Source organism: Thermobia domestica, chromosome 11, assembly GCF_964235325.1.
Source record: "Thermobia domestica chromosome 11, izTheDome1.hap1.1, whole genome shotgun sequence".
NCBI classification, from domain to species: domain Eukaryota; kingdom Metazoa; phylum Arthropoda; class Insecta; order Zygentoma; family Lepismatidae; genus Thermobia; species Thermobia domestica.
Genome location: NC_137464.1, coordinates 227513700 through 227540674, shown reverse-complemented (window position 1 = coordinate 227540674; position 26975 = coordinate 227513700). Strand labels below are relative to the sequence as shown.

At 34.4% G+C, this 26975-nt stretch overlaps 1 protein-coding gene across 1 annotated transcript in view; it reads right to left on the bottom strand.

Moving 5' to 3' along the window:
* LOC145665481 (uncharacterized) overlaps positions 1–26975 on the bottom strand; it is a 72788-nt gene that overhangs the window by 10509 nt on the left and 35304 nt on the right. The window contains exons 4-7 of the mRNA XM_081732791.1: positions 11726–11996; positions 5951–6345; positions 3572–3767; positions 1235–1294 (exon numbers count right to left, since the gene is read on the bottom strand). Of these exons, the coding sequence (XP_081588917.1) occupies positions 1235–1294; positions 3572–3767; positions 5951–6345; positions 11726–11996 (922 nt within the window). The remainder of the gene's footprint in view (positions 1–1234; positions 1295–3571; positions 3768–5950; positions 6346–11725; positions 11997–26975) is intronic.

Genomic DNA, 26975 nt, shown 5'->3' with positions numbered 1-26975 from the left:
AACTTCAAAGCAAAAACTTAAAAGGTGTTAAATCTGGGCGACCAATTCTGATTACCAAAACGAGAAATTACACGATCAGAAAATGACTCATATACTAATTTAATTGTTTTTCAAGCTGTATGACATGAAACGCCGTCTTGTTGAAATCACATGTAATCCACATCCATATCTTGCAATTTAGGCACAAAAACTAGTTTATCATGTCGCGATAGCGAGCATCATTAACTTTTATTGTCTGACTAGCCCAGCCGCATTTTCGAAGAAGAATGAGTGGTCCGATGATGCCTCCAACAATACCACGTTTGGATGCATTTGTTTCTCAAAAATCACTAGTGGATTTTCTGAAACCCAATTGATCCACTCTCCCTAAATTTTTAAACTAATCTCTTCACAGTTGAAGTTAAATCACTATTCCGACCATACGTTTGTACGACAATTACGAACTGTAACTGCCAAACCTACATTATTTTTAAACTATTGCTCAACAATGTAAACGCGTTGTTCTTTCGAGTAGCTCACCATTTTTAATAACTCTGAACTGTTAGCTGTCACGCTGTTCTTTTTCTCATTGGCTACACCTTACTGCACAAACGGCGCAAAATTCAAATTTTGCATGAATTTTGGGACGCCTATTAGTGACTTATTTAGTAATAATAATTGTTCATAACGACGGTGAGTTGAAATTCAAATTGCCATAAGTGTCAATATTGCCATAATTGCCATAATTGTAAGTACTGTTTCTTTAAGTTCTAATTATATGTAATGAAATTGTACACTGTTTCAACTTGAATAAGAAACATAATTTATTCCACTGACATACATAAGTAATTAGGTGATAATATAAATTGTCATAATGTGAATATTTGTATTAAATAAGTTTGTAATTAATACGTAATGTTTTAAGGTATTAACATTGTATACACTAAAATGTCACATTGAATACACAGTTTTATCAACTACTTACTGATAAAAACTGTGAAAGTATAAATCAAGATATAAGTGTACCTACTGACAAAGACGAATTCTAGATCGAAGCGTCTAGAACCTTCTAAACATGAATTCAAAGTAATATTAAACATGAATGCGGAGAATTTGTTGCGAACTTTTTTTTTAGTACACTCTTGTCATTTTGTTATGCATTGTTAATTTTATGAAATATTTTGTAACTGAAGTGTATAAGTAAGTGAAAAACTATACAAAAAACTGAATTAAATAAATAATACTAATAACATACCTTTAACTTTGTATACACAAGGTAGATCCTTTGGTGTGCACAAAGATGTTTCATTATTTCCTATGAATGTAAAAAAAAAAAAAAACTATTATGACAAGGTATTTCATTTCAATTGTATTTGAATACCTTAAAGTATTATTTAATATTTACAATCGATAATCACCCATTTCAATATTATAGTAGAAATTGTTAAATAGCTTGAGAAACACGTAATAATCATATTATTTGATTGATTTTCGGTTCAGCGACCCTTTTAGCAGTGAAGCAAAGTAAGACATAAACTTACAGCTTAACCTACGATACGAACCATATGAGCTCCCGTCGAAATCGAATCCGGATCTCCCACGCCAAAGGTGGGTGTGTTAACCGCTTAGCCTCGAGGAAGCACAACACTGTAACCAGAACCTGAGGATTGGTTAAAAATACTTAAAATACGGAGTACAGGTTTTAATAAATGTAGAATATTTAAAATAATGATATATTGTTTTCTACCTTCCTGAATCTAAATTCACATATTAGCATACACCTTAAAATCCTATTCGTAAATCATAAATCTTTGTAACTACTCAAAAATAATTAATCAAAACGCCATGACGTCATAGGGACAGAAAACCCATAATTTGAAGCATAATGTCTCTTTATAAATCTCTGATTTTGGAAAATTGCTGAGGATGGAAGGGTGTCCACGCTGGTTTCTTCTCTATCCTGGAAAAAATCTTGACAGTCATTTGATAATATTATCATTATTAATTCCAAAATGGAAGAGATTTGAACCAATCCACAGATAACATCTCCAAGCAGGCCAGAGTTGGAGACCTTGGGATTCCTGGACAGTTAAAGAGTTGAGACCTCCTGTAACTGTCTGCGTGAAACATGGAAGATCTTACCCCAACAATCAATCAATATTTCCCATCCCCGAAGCAAAGTGGAAAGGACAGAAAAACAGATTAGTTAATAAAAATAATATAGAGGGGACAAATGCGAAAATTGCGTCTTTGACGCGTTACAAAATATCATTAAACCCAAAACTAGGAGGAAACTTTGCTTCCACGCTTAGTACTCATCTTATCGTGTTTTTGGTATTAAAAGAAAAAATTAACACAAAATAAGTGTAGTAACAATGGCTTGAAATAAGCACATGTGTTTTGTCTTCAATCGAGTTACATAAAAAATATTTTAGTACCTTTTTTTATTCCCTCGTCTGTGACCCAATGGTTCGCCACGTAGGCATGTTTAGGTGGAAAACAAGGCTGTGGTAGCCCACCACACAAGTAGGAGTGAATCACCCTAAGTTGATCACTGTCATCTTACCAGAGTGCTAATTAAACAAAACGAGAGGATTTATAAAATTCACTAATGCGAATTCTAAATTATTGACATCGCACCATAGAGATTCGGTAAGATATTTTAAGTACAAGTCTAATTCTAAAATGTCGTCGAGAATTTTGTAAATTCTGTTTTGGTTAATTATAGAATCACATTGGTTTGAAAGATTTACAATTACAGCATTAATAGTATCGTGTGTAACCTCCTCAATACAACTATTTAACTCTGAGCTTTTGGTTTGTTCTTTTAAAATTTCATCGCTTTTATTTCCAGAATGTTTAGTAGCCAAATTGAGCAAATATTTTTAGTTTTCTTAGTAGGTTTCCAAACTTTTAACCTGTCTACAGAATGTAATCCTGAACATTTACCTGTGAGTGGATCCGTTAGTTCAAATACCTTTTCAGAGACCTTTTTAGAACAAAACAGGGGGCCTTTATACAAATGAAGAAATTTTGAAATTATTGTATTGCTGAATTCAAATTTGTTTGTTTTGAAAATATTAAGTCATTTTCTTTGATCGTATTGTTAGTTTCTTGTGTCAAGTTATGTTTAATATTTCGTTTACGAATAATCTAATTTCCTTTCAAGCCTGTTATAACTAATTTATTATCCCACAATACATGTTCATCTTCACGTTTTTCGTTTACAACAATACCAAAATGTTTGAATATGGATTCAGATGGTTTAAATGCAGACTAGCAGGACTTACCCCCTAAACTACTAAAAATTGAATAATTTAGTAAAACTACAATTTGAGGAATAAATTTTTCCCAAGCTGTGGGGTCTTCGCTACAAAACAATTTGAATAAATGATTAATTCACGATGGATCCTTTCAACTGGATTAAAGGAAGCGTGGTAAGGTGTCACATAATGTATTTTAATTCCATATTCTGACATTTTTTCTTTGAATTTTTGAGAAATGAAACAGCTACCATTATCAACCAAAATAGCACTAGGAATACCTAAATGTAAAAAATACAATGATTTTAAACAACGTAAGATACATTTACCGGTAGTGGTAGCATTTCGCTTTGGATACAATGTGTAATACCTTGTAGAAACATCCATGATTGACAATGCATATTTATAACCTGATGAAGAAGAAAGATATGGTCCTAAAATATCAATTGAAACAAGTGCACGCGGACTGTTAACAGTAATACTTTCCATTGGTCTTGCTGGAGGTGAAGTTTCAACTTTCGTTTCCTTACATGCAATGCAATCGTTAATGAAATTACTAATATCTTTTCTCATTCTTGTCCAATAACAAATTTCATTCACAAAACATTTTTTTCAATTCCAAAATGCCCTCGTTTACAATGCATATGTTCTACAACAATAGGAACTAATGAAGGTGGAATACAAATTCTCCAGGAATCTGGAAAAGGAAAATTCTTGTTTAAAAGTATACCATTTTCGAATTTGTAGTATTTTTCTAAATTTCGGTTTCTTACCCTACAATATGGGTTATTGGGATTTTGAAGAAATTCAATAATTGAATTATATTCTGAATATTCACGCTGCTTTTTAATTAATTCCGGTATGGTCATATTTCCAAAAAAGGATGGTAACACTTGTAGGTTATTCACCGTTTGAATTTCATTTTTGGGGGCCAAAAAATACTTGACAAAGCATCACTGACTTTATTATCAACTCCTCGGATATGTATGATTTCCAAGTCAAAACTTTGCAAGTCAAGGCTCCAACAAGCCAAACGATAGTTCCAATTCCGGATTTTGTGCAAATATAGCAAAGAGTTATGATCTGTATACCTGGTACACTTTAACATGTTTACCATACAATAAATGTCCCCATTTACGAATAGAAATCACTATAGCTAAAGTCTTCTGTTCCGTTGTAGTCTAGGAGCGTTAGCCTTTATTTAAAATTCTACTATGGAATCCAATAATGTTACGTTTACCATCAACTTCTTGAAAAAGTATACCAGCTACCTCAACTTTTGAACTGTCTGTGGTTCACGAAAAATCAGAATGAAGCTTCGAATGTGTGAGAAGGACATCTTGGACTAAACTATCTTTAAGAGACTGAAAGCTACTTTCACATTCAAATCCATTTTTCCTTTTCTTGGTAAGCTCACACAAAGAAGAAGCTAATTTAGCAAACTTATGCACAAATTTCTAACACCATTCAAAAAGACCTAATACTTTCTGTAATTGTTTCATATTCGTAGGACGAGGTAACTGACTAATGACATCTACATAAGAAGGATCCTTGCGAATACCTTAAAACGAAAATACTTGAATTTATTTAGTTTTTCGTTCTAGCCCTAATCCGCTGAAAGACCAAATCTATCTCAATGAGTTATAACATTAAACATATCAGCTAATGATTACTGACCATAAACTTATCCCTTTTAGTCCTTTTAAATCATACGAATCGTGTCCAGATAGCGTCGATTTATTCTTCTATCTATACATACATATTACATCAACAGCCATTCCTTTTGAGTATATCCTGTCAATAATAATGTTTACCATGACAACCGATTAATTTAATTACTTATTTTCTCTTTTTTAAAACTGTATATATATGTTTGATTATTACGTCTCTGATCGTATATTAATAAAATAGGTACAGATTGTCAACACCATTATATACCGTTGTAACGTTCAGGTGTTACAACAAAACTCAAACAATTAAATGTAGTTTTACAAAATAAAGATTTTGAAAGGTTGAAAGTCATGTTAGCATAATGTATTTTAGTAAACAACTGGTCTAGTAAATGCAATTGGTCTTCAAAAGAGAACGTTGGAGTGCTAAGGTCATCAATATACGGTACAAGTTTATCGTATAAAGCATAACCTAACACTTTTTGTGGCGCATCAATTAAAGCAACAGAACCATTGATGTATTCAAATGGGATTACTGTAAATCTATACATATGCCAATTCACGAAAAGGCAATAAAATCACGAGGTCTTTCAGAGACAACAATTTGTGAATACGGCGACACAAGATCAATTGAGCTTACGTATTTAGCACCTTGGAACTTTACTAATAAACCATCAATTTTATTTACTTTTAATTGTTTCAATTTGAAATGCCGATTCAACTCAGTCAAGTCAACTACTACACTAGGTTTATTTGTATTTTTCTTAGAAACACAAAAAATGGTAAGGCTATGTACAGAAACAGTATTTTTAATAACTCCTAATTTTAACCATTCTTCAATTTGTTATCAATACTTTCTTTAAAGTGATAAGGAAGTGTGTATTGTCGTTTGACAATGGGATCAGTGGTATCAACATCCATTCAATATTCATATTGATTAAATCTACCTGGGTAATCAGTAAAAACATTTTGATGTTTCACTAACAAATCAAATAATTACTGTTTCTGCTCACAATTCAGGTGGTCACATTCATGTACCTTTTCTCTAATTTCATTAATGGTTGCTACACCATGCACATTTTCGAAAACATTAATTTTTTCTGACACATTATCCCCACTAATTTCAAGTTTTTCCTGCCTATTGCAATGTGCACTTCTAATTTCGCCATCAATTGAAGATATTTGTAAACCATAATATTCAAATAGAAAGGATTCCTCTACAGCTTGATTAATATTCAAATCCTTTACCCTAAAATCTTTAGAATCTAATTTAAATTGAGAGTATGCTTGGTCTCGTTCGTTTAAGGCATGAATCCACTCTTGGTCTAATTTATTTCTCTCAGAAACTAGATTATTAATTACGGGACATACTGAAGATGATTGATTGTAGTCAGATTCGAACTCAGAGCTTTCATCTGAAATATTACCATTTCCTACAGAAAAACCAAAATTAATATTAACAGGTTTATTTATTCGGTCAGCATGTGTCAAAATCTTAGGTTGATACCCCCTAATTTTTCTACTCAATAATTTTTCAGCAAGCATTGGAACAACTCCTTTCCCTTAGAAAAACTAATTACGTTTTTCGAAAAATCTATCATAGCTCGGGCAGATGTGAGGAAATTACGTCCTAACAGGCATTGAGCATTTAGTTCAGATACAACCAAAACTCTTGTGTCGAACACCAAATGTTGTATTTCCACACAAACATTTATTTCGCCCTTCACCCGCTTTTTCGTTTACCTGGATAATCTACCAAGAGAATGCAGATTTTAATTGCGGATGGGAAATTACGGAAGAAATACGTTTCCACGACTCAAAACTAAGAAGAGACACCGGAGCATCTGTCTCGCACAATGCTTTTAATAGTGTGTTTAATATATTACAATAAATTTCTGCAGTTCGATTACTATTATTGTTTTTCACGTCCTCAGATATTTCAGTCTCATCTTCGGAAATTTCTACGTCCCAATTGATAGTTTTACTAACACTACGTATTCTACAGGAAAAGTTGGGGAGTGCGTTTCCATCACTAAGATTTTGAACATTGCCAACACTTTCATTAGCTCTACCAGAAGCACTCTCGGCAGAGCGTTTTTAGTTTAACGGTATTTGTCTTCTGTGATTACCTGGTGGTGAAGAAGTAAAATGGTACGAGGTTGATTAAAATTTGGAGCAAAGGGTGGTTGGTTACCAAAATGAGGAATTGAAAACTGTTGAGGCGTATGCCCGCCATCATCTACGCACCCTTCGTTACTATAGTTTATATCCTCCTGAGTTTTATACGAATTGTGTGAGTACCTACATTTTCAGAATATTGCTGAGAAAAGGTGTTTCTGGATTTACCTTTATGCTTCGAATTTTGATTTTTACATTTACCTTGAAAATGCATTTTATTTTTATTTTTAGTTTGGTCCTGCAGTTTATTTGTTTGTTTTTCATTGTGTTGATTCTCACACTCATTAACCTAATTTACGCGTATTCATTTCTTGTGAAATACATTATTTGTTTTAGAATTTTCATTATTCTTTGACAACGTTTCAAGGTTTTGAACAACATTTAACATAGTTTGTAAATCAAGAGACGGCAACAAACCTAACTGTTTTTGGAAATAATTAGGCAACAGTTTACTTGTGTTCAATATGAATGCCGCACTAACGTTTTTATTCAATTCCCTAATTCTGTGATAACGATCAGCTACAAATTGATAACTGTACCATCAACTTTAGGATCATATCTTTTTGATTGCAACACAGACATTTTCCCTGCTATGACTTGAGAAGATTCAAACTGTTGTTTAAAAGCAAGTACAAAGTCATTGTACGACTTGAAATCGGGTTTACGAGTAATAAACCAACATTTGGAAGATCCTTGCATCAAAAAATCTAAAATATCTAAATACTGTTTTTCTGGGATTTGTATTAATTTGACATTTTTCTCAAATAGTTCCAGAAAGTTAGATGCAGTAATTTCGCTTTCGTGACCTAAGAATTTTTTAAAAGACTCAATATCACTATGGCAAGAATAAAATATTAAAACATGCATGCAATATATGGCATTACTTATCCTGTTGAAGAAAATATCATCATAATATACGCACGAGTACGCTACTTGCATCATATCACTAGGCAGCACATAATTAACACTCGTTACATATCTTTTAACACATATATTTTAGGCTTTAAGAAATCACAATCACATACGTTTTACACACTATTGATTTATCTTTGATTAGTAAAACATTGGCCCAAGAATAATATATATAGACGAACGCGACCGTTGCCGATACCGATTTGATACACGAACATTAACGATTCCGATAGTTCAATCCTCGGAAGACACAAACATCCTTCAAAGTAAAAATATATTAGTCTCCGACTACCACTTGGCAAATTACTTCTTTTAGGAGGATCCTTAGATGTTCTTCTCTTGTTCCCATAGTTTTGATGCCACTGAGAGAAAAATATTATATTTTGAAAATTCAACTTTTCATTTTTAAAGCACACTGCTTACTTAGTATATTTGTATGAAACAATAAAAGACTTATTGACTCAGAATTTTATAAAAGAGCAGGTGAACATTTTAAGTAATGAAATCTGACTGACTGCGCTCTCCGAGCGTCACGCTTACCTTACACAATGGAAGTGTAAGAATACATTGATAGGAGGAAAAATAGTTCCCCCAAAGCACTTAGTTTTTATGAAGTTGCTTCACTAAGAAGAATTGATTAACTGGTCATTGTCTTATTGCGAACACATAACCACATTTAAACACATAATAATGTAAATAATAAATGATTATTATAAAAATACATTATGACGTATAGTCCAACTCTGCCTTTTAGCTTAGGAATTTAGCTTTGGATAGGAAGGAGAAAAGAGTTAAGCTGAGTTGAATTTTTTGTCCGTATTTTGTCGTACGAAGAGAAGAGTAGGTGGGCAGACGCACACAAACACATAGAAACTTGTGAGGAAGAGAGTTCGTAGCATTTCCAATTCTAAGATTTTTGTCTTGGTCGCACTAATTCCAAGAAATCCTCCTCCGTATACGAGGGTTGGTTAAGAGATATATAACGATAACGTTATAAGCTATAACTTGGTGAATATCATTTAATTCTAGGCTATGGATGTGATCTTTAATTTTCTTCATGAAGTATTTCAGATAGTGTGGTTCAGAAGGCACTAGTGTTGAGGATACTTGGATCAAAATTTGGGATAACATTAAAATTTCAGCAAAAGAAAAATTGAAACACATGGAAATGTATAGAAACAAACAATGGTTTGACCAGGAATGCACGAAACAGCAGAGAAGAGTAAACAGGGGAAACTACGTTGGCTACAAAACCCTAACGAAAGAACTGCACAAAATTTCATTGACATCAGGAGCGAAGCTTCAATAACTTCTACAAGAAAGAAACGTAATTTTTTTAAAGCTAAAATCTTTGAACATGAAGATAATACTAAGGCAAGAAAAGAAAAGAAAAAAGAAAGAAAGAAAAGTAAAAACAACAACGGGACATGTATAAAGGGATCAACGAATTTAAGAAAGACGCTTATACCCTGTACATTAAAGAAAGCGGATGAAACCATTTTTACGGATACGAATAATATTTTGAATAGGTGGAAAGATTTCTTTGACAATTTGCGGCCAAAAAACAGTGCTCATACAAGAAGTGTAACACTACAGCAGAATACATGTTATCAGATCCTAACTGAACAGGAATAGAAATTGCTATGAAGGGGTGAAAGAAAGACAAAACTTTGGGTGTAGATAAAATTCCTACTGAGTTAATTTTAGCTTGAGAAGAAGTGTAAGACGAGGTACATAAACACATTTATCTATTTTGGAACAAGGAGGAGTTGCTACAAGAGTGGAAAGAATCATTGCTCCAATTCACAAAGAAAGGCGTTAAAACTGATTGTTAATTATCGAGGCATATCTCTTTTGTATTATAAAGGAAATCAAGAAAGTTCTGTCGCTTTTTCACAAACCGCATTGGAACATCGATGTGTCACCTAAGACGTACCTGCAAGATCAAAAATAGTCCCCATCAGCATCGAAGACCTTCTGCCAACGTTCTGTAGGTCAATGGATTCCATCACAGTAGAACATGCTGAGATGTGAAGTGGAGAATGTATCAAGTGAATTTTGAATCTCTACTAGGGATTTGAACTGGTGCCCTCTAAGGTGATTGTCCAATATGGCGGATGCAGTAGTGTTTCCCATCCAAGGCTTAGAATGGTGTCCCAGGTCATTCTAGCCACGTAAGGCTTAGCGTTGCATGTAACAGGAAGACCCCTTTGCGACTCAGAAGTGCTGGCTGCAGAGCTTTGAGTTTTTCTTGAACACGGCTTAACTGCTGAAAGAACACAGTTGCTTTGATGCTTTGATCAGCTGGTAGCAGTTCCCGATGCACAATGCCGCGAGAGTCCACCAAACACACAGATAACCTTCTTCTGGTGCAGTGCTGGTTTCTGCTCTTTGGAACTTGTTCATTGGATGCTAACCAATGATGACGGGGTCGTGGAGCTTCGTACAGAACCCACTTCTCATCACATGTCAACACCTTGTCCAGAAATGGCTCTTTTCTCAGAGGAGACAGCAAAGAAACGCAGGTGTCTGCTGGCACTGCCTTCTGTTCCGGAGTCAAATCATGTGGGACCCATCGACCCAACTTGTCGTGGTTTCCAAGTTGATGGAGGTACTGCCGAATGGTTTGTCCACTCACACTGAATTGTAGTCCCAGGTCCTCACATGTCTGGCCACTGTTCGCCTCAACTGCTGCCTGGAGATCTTAATTTTATACATGTTTTGGTGCGTCTCTGAATGTTTCGTCACTGTCCTTCAACTTTTTAAACCACCGCTGCACTGTCCGCGTATTCACGACACTCTAATTAAAAGCACATCTTCCACCCCGCTGCAGCGACGTTTGACCCCAATTTGAACTCGTGCAGCGTACAGACCCTTGTAACGCTCTGTGAAGGTCCCATGTTGACTCTCTCCTTACGCAAGTTTACGGAGTAACTGAACTGGCACAACCAGGTAGTATGTATAATATACCCACATCAACAACTGACTTGGCCTTATCTCCATTCCAATTCAACTCATGGTGTGAGGGCCAATTAAACACAGACCTCTACGAAAGGCGACTGAACTTTCTTGGTTACCTTTATAGGTATACATTAAACAAGTGTTAGGTACTGTGCACCGGAAATGCGTGACTAGAAGTGACTAATTCTGGTATCGATCGCTTTCTTTCTTCAAGACGAATTATTTTATACATAGGGTGCATATGTGTAATTGCTGAAAATACCCTATCCCTGGAAACTGTGTTAGAAACCCTGTGCCGAAAGTGACCAACTCAGGTAACGATGGCTTCCTTTCGTCAGGACAATTTGATTGACATATAACCACTGGTAATACTAAACTCCCGGAAATATTAGGTATCGTGTACCACAAGTGTGTGACCAATTGTGGCCAATTCTGGTACCGATCGCTTTATGTTGTCAACATGAGGTTATTAATATATAGATTGCATGTGTGCAATTTCATGAAAAACACTACAACCGAAAGTAAATTAGGTACCTTGTACCAGAACTGGTCAACCGGAATTGACCAATTCCGCGATAAATCACTTTCTTTCATCACGGAGAGTTTATTGGTATGTATAAAAATTGCATGTGTGCAAAGGATAGAATTACTCCAGCCCCGAAAAGGAAATTAGATATCGTGTACTGAAAGTTTGTAATCGTTGGAAATAGCTCACTCCCTGAATATGTATTATTTCGTCTATGACTATATGTTGAAACTTACTTGGCATATACCACATGGCACAGTTACACATTTGTAGAGTGTAATTGGTGATGCATTCCATTTTGCAATTGTCCTGTGTGTAGTAAGTAAAGTATCTGAGTTGTCGCTCTGAATTGAAGAAACAAAGGCGCCGCTCTGGTGGATAACTCCGAAGATTTTTACTTGTTGTCATCACTCTGGGTTTAACAGCCAGTACCAAATTGTAGTCCAAAGGCACACGGAAATACTTCTGGCCAATGCGCGGGAAACTTACAGGATTATGAAGAAGCATCTGCAAGAAAGTACAGAGGATGTTAGTTACTTGAAAACTATCATAAAAAGGAATCCCTTCTATTCACAACTAAGTATTAAGCTTTTTCCTTGGACATTGCAATAAAATACTTTGGTTCTATATTATATCTATTATATGTTGTTAAGGAACACCCTGCCTAAAATATTTTTTCTGTAATTTTACGTTATTGGTTATTGTGTGTGGGGGAGAGGCCGGAGAGCATGAAAGTAAATTGTAAAAATCCTATATAGTATCCAAAATGTGCAATAATATGAGAAGTAAAATGAAAAAAAAAAACTCAGACGCCAAAAACTGTCATTTAATATATATAATCATCATTATCATCATCATCAACAACAACCACTCTACATCCACTGGTATTTCCAACCATTCTCTACAACCGTCTAGTATCTTGGGCAATTCATTGGAAAAACTAGTCCAAGGACGAAAAAAGGCTCCATTTTTAAAATCAGCTTGAAGGATCTACATTACTATTTGTAAAAGAAATGCCTGAACTTCTAATAATTTGTAAAATGCATAATATAAAATTCTAACAAATAATTTCAAATAATACTGAGAAAAGTCTAACATATTTAACAGGTGGTGAAATCTCATACCCTAAAATTATCACCCATCAATCACTCTTTTTGTTCCAGCGCTTTCTTTGGACTCGAAAACCGCTCCTCATTGAGAATTTCTGACCTAGTCAAAGAATACGTAGTATCATCTTTAGTGCGAGTGATCATTAATTCGATTCCATGCATAGAAGCGTATGGTGGAGAAAATCATTCCCTTCTTCAGTCTGCAGAACGTTAAAGAGTGACATTAATGAAAGTTATCATTTCAATTCAGGACAACGTGTGGGATATAATGCTAACTAGTAAGACATTCAAGTTGTTACTTAGAAACAAACATGGAACAGTACGGCACCTTCTAATACAAGTGAGAACATTCTTGTAACTATTTTGTTCGCTAAAGTTCTTGAGAAACTTCCAATTGTCAATATAGTTGGAAGCTTATTTTTGAACTGATTATATACTTACATATTTATAAAAAACATTGGAAGATTCCTCATTTGCTATTGGTATTATCCTTACAAACGCCAGTGTTGCCAACTTGCATGTCGGATTTACGAGGAGAATTCAAAAAGTAAATTTCACATTTGCAATTTCACTTTACAGGGATTGGCAATACTGCTAGTAACCAGCGCTGAGTGAGTGTAGTTGGCAACACTTCGAGACAACGTGTCGCACGTATTCCTGCATTAGTCGTTGGAGTGTAGCGGATCGTTAAACCTGGCAGCTCCATTGGCAATCTGCACCAAGGAGGAAATGAGAGCAGTGATTCGCTTTTTGTATGCGGAAGGTGTGAAACCTGCGGACATTATTTGTCAAATGCAAGCGCAGTATGGTGGCAGCTGTTTCTCGCGAAGAAAGATCTACGTATGGATAGAGCGTTTCAAACAAGTAGGAACTTCTTTATGTGAGGATGAAAGATCCGGCAGGTCATCGATCTCAACGACTGAGGAACTTGGATACATCATCCCGAACCGGAAAATAAGGCTGCGAGCATGGTTTGGAAACACCCATCATCACAAGAAGCTAAGAAGTTTAAACGTCAACTATCAACTAGTCATTGAAGAGGTGCAAAATTGGTTACAAATGATACTATTTTTTTCTCTCACGGAATTAAACAACTTGTGAAACGTTGGGAAAAGTGCAATGAAGTTCAGGGAGGTTACGTAGAAAGATAAGGTATGTTTCAGTTTTCTATAATGAGAATAAGTACAGCTTTTCTCAAATGTACCTTTACTTTTTGAATTCTCCTCGTATGAATCGTGACCTATTTTCATCTGATAGCTCCTCATACTAGTTACATAATAAGAACAATAACTGCCGAAGAGAGTATGTAATCATCCGTAAACACTGAAGGAGAAAGTATATGCAGGTCTAGAATGCACATATTGCATTATACTCCGTAATCCAACTTATTTACTGTACAATCGTATTGGTTTTTCATATAACACATCATCTCTCTACTTTACGAATAGCTGAAATCGACACAACTAAGCATATGAGTATCTTCCTACAGATTAAGATCCTATATAAATTAACCCTCCCACATTGTTCTTCAACCACCGGCGACCTATTTTTCAAAGATATTAATCTTGTAGTATATTTTTAACAAGTCATCAAATATCATGAAGCAAAAGTCATTTCTAAATACTAATAGTGAAACCTTTCCGCTATATTTGTCACGATTGTATGAAAAATCTGCTGGATAAAAGGGGTTACGTTCCAAAGTTGGTAGTCCGTTTCTTTCAATTTTTTAAAAAAATTACCGGGAAGAAATAGATAATTTGCTAGTTTGTGTGTTTGATCATATGATAGGAACGCGGAAGTTCTGTTTATATTTTATATAAGCGGTTATAAACATGGAACTGTTTGGTAAGTGGAAGGAACTACTTCACGCAAGGTTACCGCATGGTTGGATTGTGGGAAGGTAACGAGCATTTATATTCTGAACATGGCTCCAGCTGTACAGAAATGCTCCATTTGGTGTTCTTACTGAGAGACGAGAAGTTACACTATTAATATTAACAAAATGGGACAAAACTTCCCTAATTTTAAGCTAACCCGACCCTATCCCACCCTACTTATCCCTACCTTACTCGACTCTACTCTACCCTACTCTATTATACCTTTTTAAAGCGGTAATAAAAATTGATGATTTTTAAATTTTCGAAACTGTTGTTACGCTTTTTATCGAAAACCAGGCGGACGACCAACTTCGGAATAAATGACGATAAAAGTAATGGCAACATTGTTATAATTCATACTTGGTTTTATACACAGAAGAATAGAGGTTAAATTACTTCAACGCAATCCCTTATTACCTTCCGCAAGACGTATGGAAGGCGTTGCAAACAGTCATCACGTTAACCTTTGTCGATCTGGCAGGGACCACCACATGGCATGGATGATGATTTCTCTTGTGACGTAGTGCTTCAAGCAAAGTGGTTCCTTCATTTTGGCAAAAAGATCGTCACGAAGCTTGTGAAATCGTTGTTGTGCACTGCTCGCATATGCTATTTCAATGTTGATACACACACACGTTGCTTGTCTTTCCCAAACATATTGTTATCGTGCGTCCACATTCCTCCTCTGCTTTTGTCGTATTAGTCGCCACACTTCAGCACCCTATCAGCCACGTAGTTCTTGTAGTGCTGAGACATGGCTCTCTGACGAGAGAATAGTATGCCACTACTTTTTATCCAAACTATGCATATTCAATTGTAAAATGTTTGATTATGAAAACTTTCACACTAGTATTACAAGACATAGTTTTGAGAAACAAGCCCCCTGCATTTTGCTTTCCTAATGGCTTTTCAACTGATATTCTTTTCTTCTGAGTGTACTTAGCCATCTTACTCTTATTACCGTGTAATATTCGGAACCTTGTAGCTATTATGAAATTCTTCATCGTGTAACTTTCTTCATGAATCTCCTTCTTAGTCTGTTTTCCCACTACAACTATTATCTTCTAAATACTTAGTTTCTGACGTCCCTATTGTTATCCGAAACTTAACGAATAACTTCAGCATGCACACAATTCAATGAGCATTCGAGGCCGTCCTCTACTCCTAGCCCGTATTGGCCAGCCCTAGACTTAACGTAAACAAATGTCAGTACATCATTCAATGCAAACTTTGTACCACATTTCGTAGCTATATGCGTCAACGCAAATCCAAACTTGACTTTAATTTGCGGTAATCGGCATGGACATATTACCTAAGAAGTTGAGTCCGGCCTTTTCCTTAAGTAGTTAAATAAGAAATATGGTATTTGCTTCAACAAAGTGCACCAGTTGAGTGACAATAGCTGTTTATGTGACGCCAACTGATGTCTGAATTCAAGGCAATCCTAATTGTGCAGATGCAAATTATAATCTAATGATTCCAATTTCTCCGGTTTTTAATAAATTCCCGTTTGAGAACAGAACGATCTTTGGTTCACAAATAAAATAACCCTTGCGGAAACGTAGATTGAATATTTAGTTTTGAGCATTGGCAACATTGTTTTCGTGGCTGCGGCCACAACTTTCATTATCAGTATGTAGCAACCCTGAAATCACTAGATTGTAATTCACGACACGGAAGTGCAGCATTACCTATTTTCGGCATACAAAAAAAGCCTTACTTAAGAAAAAAGCAGGCAAAGAAATGCAGTATAACCTTATTTCTCACATTGGAAAGATAATTGCACAAATACTGAATAGGCGGCTGGAAAGTAAGATAGAAGAGATGGAGAAAGATCAATTTGGGTTCCGAAAAGGAAAAGGCACCAGAGATGTTATTGGGTTGGTGAGAATTATATCTCAACAAGTTTTTGACGTAAGGGAAAAGTTATGCTTCTGATTCATCAACTGGTAAAAAGCTTTCGACCGGGTCAATTGGACCAAACTTCTGCAAATACGATAAGAAATAGAGGTCAACTAGAGAGATTGATGACTTATTCGCAGTCTGTACAGAGAACAACGAATGAAATTGAATTTGAATCAAGCAGAAACCAATAGTATGCAATGAAAATCGGAGATTTCAAGATTAAGGGGCAAATCGTTAAGAATATCAAGTATGTGGATAATACAATTGTTATAGCTAGAACCGAGGAAGAACTACAAGAGATGATGAACGATACAGTTGACACTAGGAAACAATATGGGATGGAAATCAACGCCGAAAAATCGAAAACATATGAGAATATCCAGTGGATACACACCCTTATGAATCAGAGTAGAACGAAGAGTACTTAAACAGGTCGCGCACTTTAAATATCTGGAAAGTAGAATTTTGACGAGAGACGTTTACTACATTAAAGATAACTGAGCAAGAATTGCCGTAACCAAAGAGGTATTCAACAAGAAAGATCAGTCTTAAGAGCCTGCCTTACTAAAAATAATACAAAAGTTACCATTTCCCTTTTACTTCTTTATTCGTAAGCGAAAGGAGATAATGAAATACAACTCACCATAATCATAGATAATGTCATTCTACAACATAAAATATGAACCTGAAGAATTTTCAGTGTTGCCAGAATAACAACGCCTCTAAAATCTAAGTTAAGGCAGCAACTAGAGGAACGCTCTCAACTGCATTTGGTTACGTATAATGTTCTTTTGCTTTCCTGTGAGCTACATTTAAATAACATTATTGTTTAGTTTTAATAACTGAGTGTTAAATCTTATAACATTAAAGGATAACTCATTTATTATTAGTTAAAAGTATTTTAACTTTCTAAGTTAACCTCGTACAAAGGCAGCTCTGAGAAATTTCTCTTCGCAAACAGACAAAAGCGTATATGTATGTGTGCGTCTTCGCGACGCTGAAAATCCTTTCGCTTCTACAAATATGGTTATAAATTTTACTCCCTCTGCATTCTTAACCACAGTGCTTCATGGTTATTTTTAACGATTACGTTATCCATTGTGTTGTGTTGGTGGTTGGAACACCTTTGTGAGAGGGGACTGGCAACAGTGCATTCATTAGACAAGAGGATGTAGAATGGACAACTTCGGAAATTATTTAGTACCTTGAATCACGAAATTTGTGAATAAGAAAACTACTAATAAGTTTAAATAAGAAAATTATATTTTAAGAGAAACGCTTTAAAGAAGAGAAAATATTTGGAACGATGCGACCTGGTGAGAAGAGGACGGAACACACTTTCTTATACAGATAAGTCAGAACTTAAGGGGTTTTCCCTCTAAGAAGATGCTTACGTGAACGTAAATCGTGAATCATATAGGGCCTTAGTTAAAGATAAAATCGTACGATTAGAATACAAATAATTACTACAAGTGTTTAACGATGTCTAATTAAATTATATATATAAATTTCTAGATATGCATGATATCTTTGTGTTTTCTTTGATTTCCTGTATTCATGAAAATTAAGCGTTTTAAGTAAACTAATCACTCCAAGTTCCGTTCATAACTGTAATTAAATACGTAGTGTTAACTTTGTAAATACAGCTTAATATTGTGCCCTTACACTGGAATACACAAGCACAACCTAGTCTCCGAATTCTGGGTTAAGTAGGTTGGAAGTGATAGTTGTGACAGGTTAACTTTGTGGGTGCCACTAGGTGTATCTGTGCGCGGGTCCGGTATGCAATAAAGACGGTACTATTGCATGATGGATCCGGGCTGGATGTAGCTGGGAAACCCGTAAAGTAAACAATAGTGCAAGCCTATTATGACGGTAATGTTCCTAACCACTGAAGTCAAAATATGTACCGAAACAAATACACTGCATTATCACTCACCCACCCGCCTACATTTTAATAGTAAAGTAGCGGAATGCATCAATGTGTAATAATCAAAATACCGCCACAAAATTGCGGCCAAACAGGGAACTGATGTAACCTTTTGTTACATATATTGTGTTTATGTGTAGCTTCGTGTGGGGTAAATATTGAGTTGATTTAGTATGCACTAATGGTATTTTAATTATTAGTATTATTTTTCCATAATTGTCTGTATTTAAATTGTCAACATGTCTGATAGTGAAAATCTCAATTTACAAACATTGCTTCAGGCAATTAGAGAATTGTCAGTGAATGTAGATCAAAATTTTGAAAAATCAAACGCGGAATTACACGATAGGTTAGATAGAATTACAGAAGAAAATGAAGTCGGTTTCATTTCTGTTAATAAGAAAGTCACGAAAAAGCAAAACGAAGAGTTTTCAAACTGTATGAATGCTTTCGATGACTTTAATTGCGCTTAATCAATGACAAAATAAGTGTGAGATCAAAATAAGTACATTGAATGGTCAACTAGAATCTTTAGAAAATCAGGTAGATCGTGTACATAGTGAATTAGTAGGAAAGACGGACAAATGTGAAAATTGGATGTCAAAACTTCAGGAGGTAGTTGAATCTAGTATTACTGCATGAAACTACTGTAATATCGCAAAAAAAGGTGGAAGAAACACAGGCTGATATTAGTAGCAGAGTTGAGGCTATTGTTAATGATGTAGAACAAATAAAATAATCTCTTGTAGACAGTCAGATAAAAACTTCCCACATTCTAATTACGTTTTTCCGAATGTTCGAGTTAAAAAAGAAAGAATAGACGATCACATTGACAAATATACGTGGAGAGGTACTTCAGCGCATTCAGATTCTGGTAGTAGTACTCTTGAATCTAGTAGTTCTAATGAGGAAGGTAAATCACGTTCTTTCGAAAACCGTCGAAAAAAATAGAATTAGATAGGAACGTTTCTGTGAATCTTAGAGATTTAGAAGGATTTGAAAAGTTTTCAGGTCATGAGAACGAACTTACCGCGACTGCATTTTTGAAAAAGTTCAAGGATCAGGCTTCAATTATGAATATTCCAAGTAGTCAATACTTAGACATTATAAAGGTTTTACTTATGGGATCCGCGTACAATTGATATATTAACAATTGTTCCTATTTCGATACGTTCAAAAAGTTCAAGAAGAAATTTAAGGCTGAATATGAGAATGAACAAGTAAGCAAGTAAGTTAATGGTGCTTCAAAATATACCGTATGATCCGAAAACAGATGGAAGTGTGTACAATTTTGTCTCCTATAGATGCAATAAAATACAGGAAATCAATCCTGATATTAGAGAACCACTTGCCATCAGTATGGTGCTGAATTTAATTCCACCTTATTTCAGACGTCAACTCAGTACTCTTACCACTTTAACTTTGTCGACCGTGTTACAAGTTAATCAGGAACTGGAAGCCATTCCTAGATCTGATACTATAGGGGGATCTAACTATAAGTTCGCGAAAATTAACCATGTGACATCCACTAATAGTAATTTGAATGATAATCAAAAGAAACGTAAGAATAATGGAAACGGTAATAAATTTTCATACGAAAATACTCAGCAAAATAAAAATAACAAGCGTAGACGTGGATTTAAGAAAAACAAACGCAACAACTATAATAACAATAACGATGAAATGCATTCTGATGCGCATTCTTGCAGTAGTAGTCAGGAAATCCCACCTAGAGTGAATTTCCCAGTTGGTAATCAGTTTTATTAGTCCTCAAATGGAAATAATCAATCTGTAAATACGAATGGTAATGTTAGAATGCATTCTCCTAATGGACAAATGCCTGGAAATTCACCTGGTTTTCCGAATTTTGTAAATCAAGGAAATTTTAGGTCTCCAAGACTTCCATTTGTAAATTCTATTCCTTTTAATTGAAACGGACAAGTTCGTTTTCCGCACCCAAACTAAATTCTCCCTGTGTGGAGGGTGCTCATCACAGGGAAGTCAGTGAAAGTTCTGGTAATAACGTAAATGCACTCACTAATGGCTGTCATACTGTGTATGTTACTATTGAAAGGAAACTTTTAAATGTTGTACAATGGGACAGTAATGAACCGAAGATGAAGGGGAAAGTAATAGAAATTGTAAACAAATCGTTTCATCACAGGCTACTGCAGAAATAAAGGTAAAAATATTTTATGAAGAATTTTACGCTTTGTGCGACTCTGAAGCATCTGCTAGCCTGCTTAGCTTTAAATTGCGGAAATCTATTTCTGCCATTGTTTCTAATGCTCAATTAAAAACCTCTTCCCGTATTGTTCTTGTTGATTATTCTCGTAAAAGAATGAAATCAGTAAAAGTTGAAGTTATCCTCTTTTTAGAAATAGGGCCTTTGATGTATGACGTGAGATTTCTGGTTGTAAATGATTTAAATTGTTCTTGTTTGTTAGGCCGAGATTTTCTTACCTAAGCAAATGCAAAGATAGATTTTGCTGAGAAAATCGTTTTGTTAGGCCACGGCTAGAATGTCGTTACGATACCTATGAAAAAGGGAATTGTCAGAGTCGATTGTAATTCGCTCTCTTCCGGGAATAGTAACCAAGTTAAAATTTTGACAAGGCAAAAGAAGGTCAGGAGTTTGAGTTAGTAAACAATGTAAAAGTCACTAATTTTGATGATTCAGAAATTTCTTGTGAAAGTGAATCTGAAGATGATAGCCACCCTTTAGAAAGTAAATGTCCCGTAATAAAGAATTTGCTTAAGGAAAAACTAAAATGTATGACTGAATGGTTAAACGAAATTAATGAAAGAAAATATATGAGCATTTACGTGAAATATACCAAAATCCAGTTGTAAATAATGAATCTTTGAAACAGTTAAATTTCGATTTAGTACAGGAATCAAAATTTTTGTATGAGTTGTATGTAAAACAGATTAGCGGTATTGAAAATAAAATAAAAGAAACTCATGGTATGTACAAAATCAATTTTCTAAATCAAACCTGTCCAGGAATTGTAGTAGAAAATAATAGTCCAGAAACTGAACATTTTTCTTCTGTATGTGACAGTAAAGAAAAAGTAAATGAAATTGTTGATCTCGATGACCAACAGAAACAACAACTTTGTAATTTGTTAATTAAACATAGATGTGTGTTCCGTGATGTGCCAGGTAAATGTAATCGTTGCGAAATACACTATTAAAGTTGACACTGACAAACCTATTGTTAAGAGACAATATCCCTTACCATTTAAATTTAAAGATAATATAGAAAAACAAATAAAAGAATGGCTTGAAAACGGAGTTGTGGAAGAGTGCGTGTCTATTCACGCTCATCCGTTGTTATGTGTAGCAAAAAAGAATACATCAAAACTACGTACCGTAGTCGATTTGTCCTCTTTGAATAAGCATGTAAAACTTATACAGTTAAAAGTAAACAAAATTGATGACTTATTGTTAAAATTTCAAGGTGTTCAATTTGTTAGTTGGCTTGGTTTTGTTGAATCCTACTTGCAAGTCAGTTTGTGTGATAAATGTAGACCTTACACAGCCTTTTACTGGAACGGCAAAATGTATCAATTTACACGTGTTCCTTTTGGATACTTAAATGGGTCTGTAGCTTTTATGAGTTGTTTACAAACAGTGTTAGGTTCCGGATTGTATGATCAACTGGTCTGTTATGTTGGTGACGTCTCAGTACCAACAATGTGTTTCGAAGAACAATTTTTTTGTTAGATGAAATATTTAATAAAGGACATGAAGCAGGAATAACGTTGAATCTTGAAAAATGTCAATTTTGTAACACAAAATTTAATTTTTTGGGTTTTAATGTAAATTCTCAAGACATAAGAAAAGATTCATCGTACGTACAATGTATAAAAGATCTTCCACGACCTAGAAATTTGAAAGAATTACTACGAGTACTTGATTTGGTTCAATGGTGTTCAAAATTTGTTAGTAACTTTGCACATAAAGTTGAACCTTTGTTTGCTCTTTTGAGAAAGAAAAAAATGGATATGGGATGATGAGTGTGAAATTAGTTTTCAACAGTTGAAACATGATTTAGATCAAGAAGTATTGTTAACTCATCCTTATTTAGATCATGATTTTTGTATCATCACAGATTGTAGTTCAGTGGCTTTAGGGAATATTTTGTTTCAGGAAATTAATGGCGAACGCCATATTCTTGGGTTTCATAGTAGAACTTTAAAACAAGCCGAAAAGAATTACACAAAGACCGAAAAAGAGGCTTTATCAATTGTTGTCGCTTTAAAGAAATGGGGTCAATTGTTGTATGGTAGACATATAAAAATCTACACCGATCACCATTCTTTAGTATACTTCCATAGCATAAGAAATTGGAATTCACGTTTAGCGAGATGGAGTATTGAAATTCAAGGATTCGAGGTAGAAATAATTTATATCAAGGTTAAAGATAATCAGGCGAGTGGTGCTCTCTCACGGGTAATATTACAAACAAAAGTTGAACAACATGAAATTAATAAATTTGAGGATTTGCCGTCATGTTTCGGAAATCTTACTGTCGAAGAATTGAAAATCAAACAACAAGAATGTTCAGAGTATAAAAACAATTTAGTTTTTGTGTAATCCCAATGACCCGTATGTAAAAGTGAAAATTAGAACCATTGGAAGTTTTTACAGGTACTGATGTTTTGTTGAATAGAAATTATCATTTTCCAGACTCTTGGAAAATTTGTATACCTCCTTCCATGGTTCCCGAAATTGTTAAGTGCTTTCATGAACAAGGTCATTTTGGTGCTGAAAAAACAATTGCATCTATTAAAGAAGTGTGTTGCTGGAAGTCATTAAGAAGAGATGTTGTTGATTTCATAAGCGACTGTAGGGATTGTAAATTGATAAAAGCTGAAACATCTCCTCCGGCCAAACCTTTGCAGAGTGTAGCCGTAAAGAACATACAAGATATGCTTTCTATTGATATTTTAGGGCCGTATCCAGCTTCTCAGAATGGAAACAAGTTTGCTTTGTCAGTATTAGATGTTTTTAGTAGATATTATGTAATGTTTCCTTTGAGAAATGCAACCGCGAGATGCGTTTTAAAATGTCTAGAACAATATTATTTTCCACTTTTGGGTGTTCCGTTGTCTGTCTTAGTGGATAATGGTAGTTGTTTTGTTTCTAGTAAGTTCAAGCAAAAATAAAAGAATATGGGATTAAAATCCATTATGTTAGTTCGTATCATCCAAAGAGTTCTGTTGTGGAGAGAATTAATGGAGAAACTAATTGTTTGTTTAAATTGTTGTGCAATGATAACCATGTAACATGGGAGAAGTATATTCCCCAAATTGTTATTTTTACTAAACTATTCTGTATGTAGCAGTTTAGGAGTAAGTCCAGCAAGTCTTCATCTCAATGTAAAACCGCAATATTCTGTATTTCGGCATTTCGGAATAGTTATAAATGATGAATGATGAAAATGAACCTCAAAATTGGGAAAATCGATTTATAATGGCCGATTTTCGTAGAAAAGAAAACATTAGAAAAAGAAATGAAAAATATAATAAAACACAAGAAGGTAAATGTGTAATAAAAGAAAATGATTTGTTTCTTTGCTTCAAAGTCATCTTAGTTCAGCCGTAGATAGGAAAATTAGAAAAATTTTTCATCTGTACAAGGGGCCTTTACTTTGTAAACAAAAGGTTACAGATAAGGTGTTTCAACTGCTGAACCCACTTACTGGGTAATCATTAGGAACTCATTCAATAGATCGTATGAAAGTTTGGAAACCAACTCCAAAAACTACACAACTTTGGTTAGAACTTGCCAAAAAAACACGTACATGAAAAAGAATTAGAGTCAATAACTCCAAATTGTCTAAATGTAGATTCGTGTGAACCTGAAACAACAATTCATGTGAATTTTAGTGATGTGAAAGTAGATTTATCTATATTTAATCGTAGCAAGAGTCTAAACGAAAACATCGAAAAGTTAGTGAAAAGATTGATAGAATGTGATAAATATTTGCAATATTTAACAGATGAACTTAATTGTTCCAGTTATGCTTTGTCATTTACACTAAACTATCTTGTAAATCCTAAACTTAGTAAGTTGGGATATATATATAAAAAAGTATATACACTTCGATATATTTATATATCGTTTTGGCGTTAGTAGGCGTCCGTGACCTACTATGTAACCTCCGGACGGCCGAAGCCTCTTATTGAATAAGGAATAATATGCCAAGTGGTTTGCCAAGGCATGAGATGAGGTTCCCTCCCATCTTGGGAAATTTTATATTTGTTTAAAGCCCGGAGTAGGCTATTTTCATATTATACCCTTCTATATTCTTTTTAATATTAACCTTTTATTCTATCTCTATACCTCATCTCGGGGACGGGAAACAGATAACTATAACAATAATGTGGGTGGTATCTTCCAAATTTAGGAGGGCAGGCACTATAAAAGTGTAATCGTCCGACAAACCATCCACTGCTCGGTCCATTCCTGATTAATGTCTAACCGGAATGTAATAAATGTAGAGTATTACAATTAATTAGTGTTGTTATAGTTGTAAGTGTGATGATGCATTTAATATTTTTAAAATATTTACTTGTCTTTTTATTGCAATTTGATTTGTATGTTATATTTTCGTGTTGTATTAGTACCATGCTATTGATTTTTATGTTCATTAAATTTTAATTGTGAATATTTTGAAATATGATACTGTTTCATTGATAAAAGTTTCGTTCAGTTACGAAATAGTGAAATATATACATGTAGTTATGCAAATTTTATTGTTTCAAATGGTTTATTGAAATAACCTCGTTTCATGAATATCATAGAAAAGCATTATTCATTGTGTAATGAAAAAAATAATAATTACAATCGAGTTAGATGTTATATAAGTAATTGTGTTATGTAATAGTGTTAAGTATCTTGTAATGCATTAATAATTATTTTAAGTGTTTGAGCTAGTGCATACTAAATAATAATACATAATGTTAAATAATACTAAATATTATTGAATAGAATTAAACAAAAGTAACAGTAAATTAAATTTATGATATCATGCAGTGTAGGAAATAATGTGAATGAAACTATTAGTGAATATTAATATGTGTACCATTATTAGAAAAAAGAAACATTGAGAGTTTATGGTCCTCTTAAGTTCCGAAAATCGTTCTAAAATGGCCCTTACGTTTTTAATCGTTTTTCCGAGTGAACTTTAAAAACCTTGTATACGTTACCCAAAGTAGAAGACTAGGGATTAACCCTTTGAAAACCAATGAATAAATGATTTTGAAGAATTATCTCATACACTAGTGCAGTGAAGTGAACAGTGGTGCTGGGTTCTGTTTATTTTTCAGTTCCTTCAAAACAAACGTCTTGTCGAGTGCCTATATAACATTAAAGGATAACTCATTTATTATTAGTTAAAAGTATTTTAACTTTCTAAGTAAACCTCGTACAAAGGCAGCTCTGAGAAATTTCTCTTCGCAAACAGACAAAAGCGTATATGTATGTGTGCGTCTTCGCGACGCTGAAAATCCTTTCGCTTCTACAAATATGGTTATAAATTTTACTCCCTCTGCATTCTTAACCACAGTGCTTCATGGTTATTTTTAACGATTACGTTATCCATTGTGTTGTGTTGGTGGTTGGAACACCTTTGTGAGAGGGGACTGGCAACAGTGCATTCATTAGACAAGAGGATGTAGAATGGACAACTTCGGAAATTATTTAGTACCTTGAATCACGAAATTTGTGAATAAGAAAACTACTAATAAGTTTAAATAAGAAAATTATATTTTAAGAGAAACGCTTTAAAGAAGAGAAAATATTTGGAACGATGCGACCTGGTGAGAAGAGGACGGAACACACTTTCTTATACAGATAAGTCAGAACTTAAGGGGTTTTCCCTCTAAGAAGATGCTTACGTGAACGTAAATCGTGAATCATATAGGGCCTTAGTTAAAGATAAAATCGTACGATTAGAATACAAATAATTACTACAAGTGTTTAACGATGTCTAATTAAATTATATATATAAATTTCTAGATATGCATGATATCTTTGTGTTTTCTTTGATTTCCTGTATTCATGAAAATTAAGCGTTTTAAGTAAACTAATCACTCCAAGTTCCGTTCATAACTGTAATTAAATACGTAGTGTTAACTTTGTAAATACAGCTTAATATTGTGCCCTTACACTGGAATACACAAGCACAACCTGGTCTCCGAATTCTGGGTTAAGTAGGTTGGAAGTGATAGTTGTGACAGGTTAACTTTGTGGGTGCCACTAGGTGTATCTGTGCGCGGGTCCGGTATGCAATAAAGACGGTACTATTGCATGATGGATCCGGGCTGGATGTAGCTGGGAAACCCGTAAAGTAAACAATAGTGCAAGCCTATTATGACGGTAATGTTCCTAACCACTGAAGTCAAAATATGTACCGAAACAAATACACTGCATTATCACTCACCCACCCGCCTACATTTTAATAGTAAAGTAGCAGAATGCATCAGTGTGTAATAATCAAAATACCGCCACAACCTAATTTGTTTATTACAAACTAAATACAATTATTATTTAAAAAGTACTTCACAGGAAACCAAGGCAACATTATATTTAACCAAATGTAGTTGAGATCGTTTCTATAGTCACTGCCTTAACTTAGATTTCAGGGGCATTG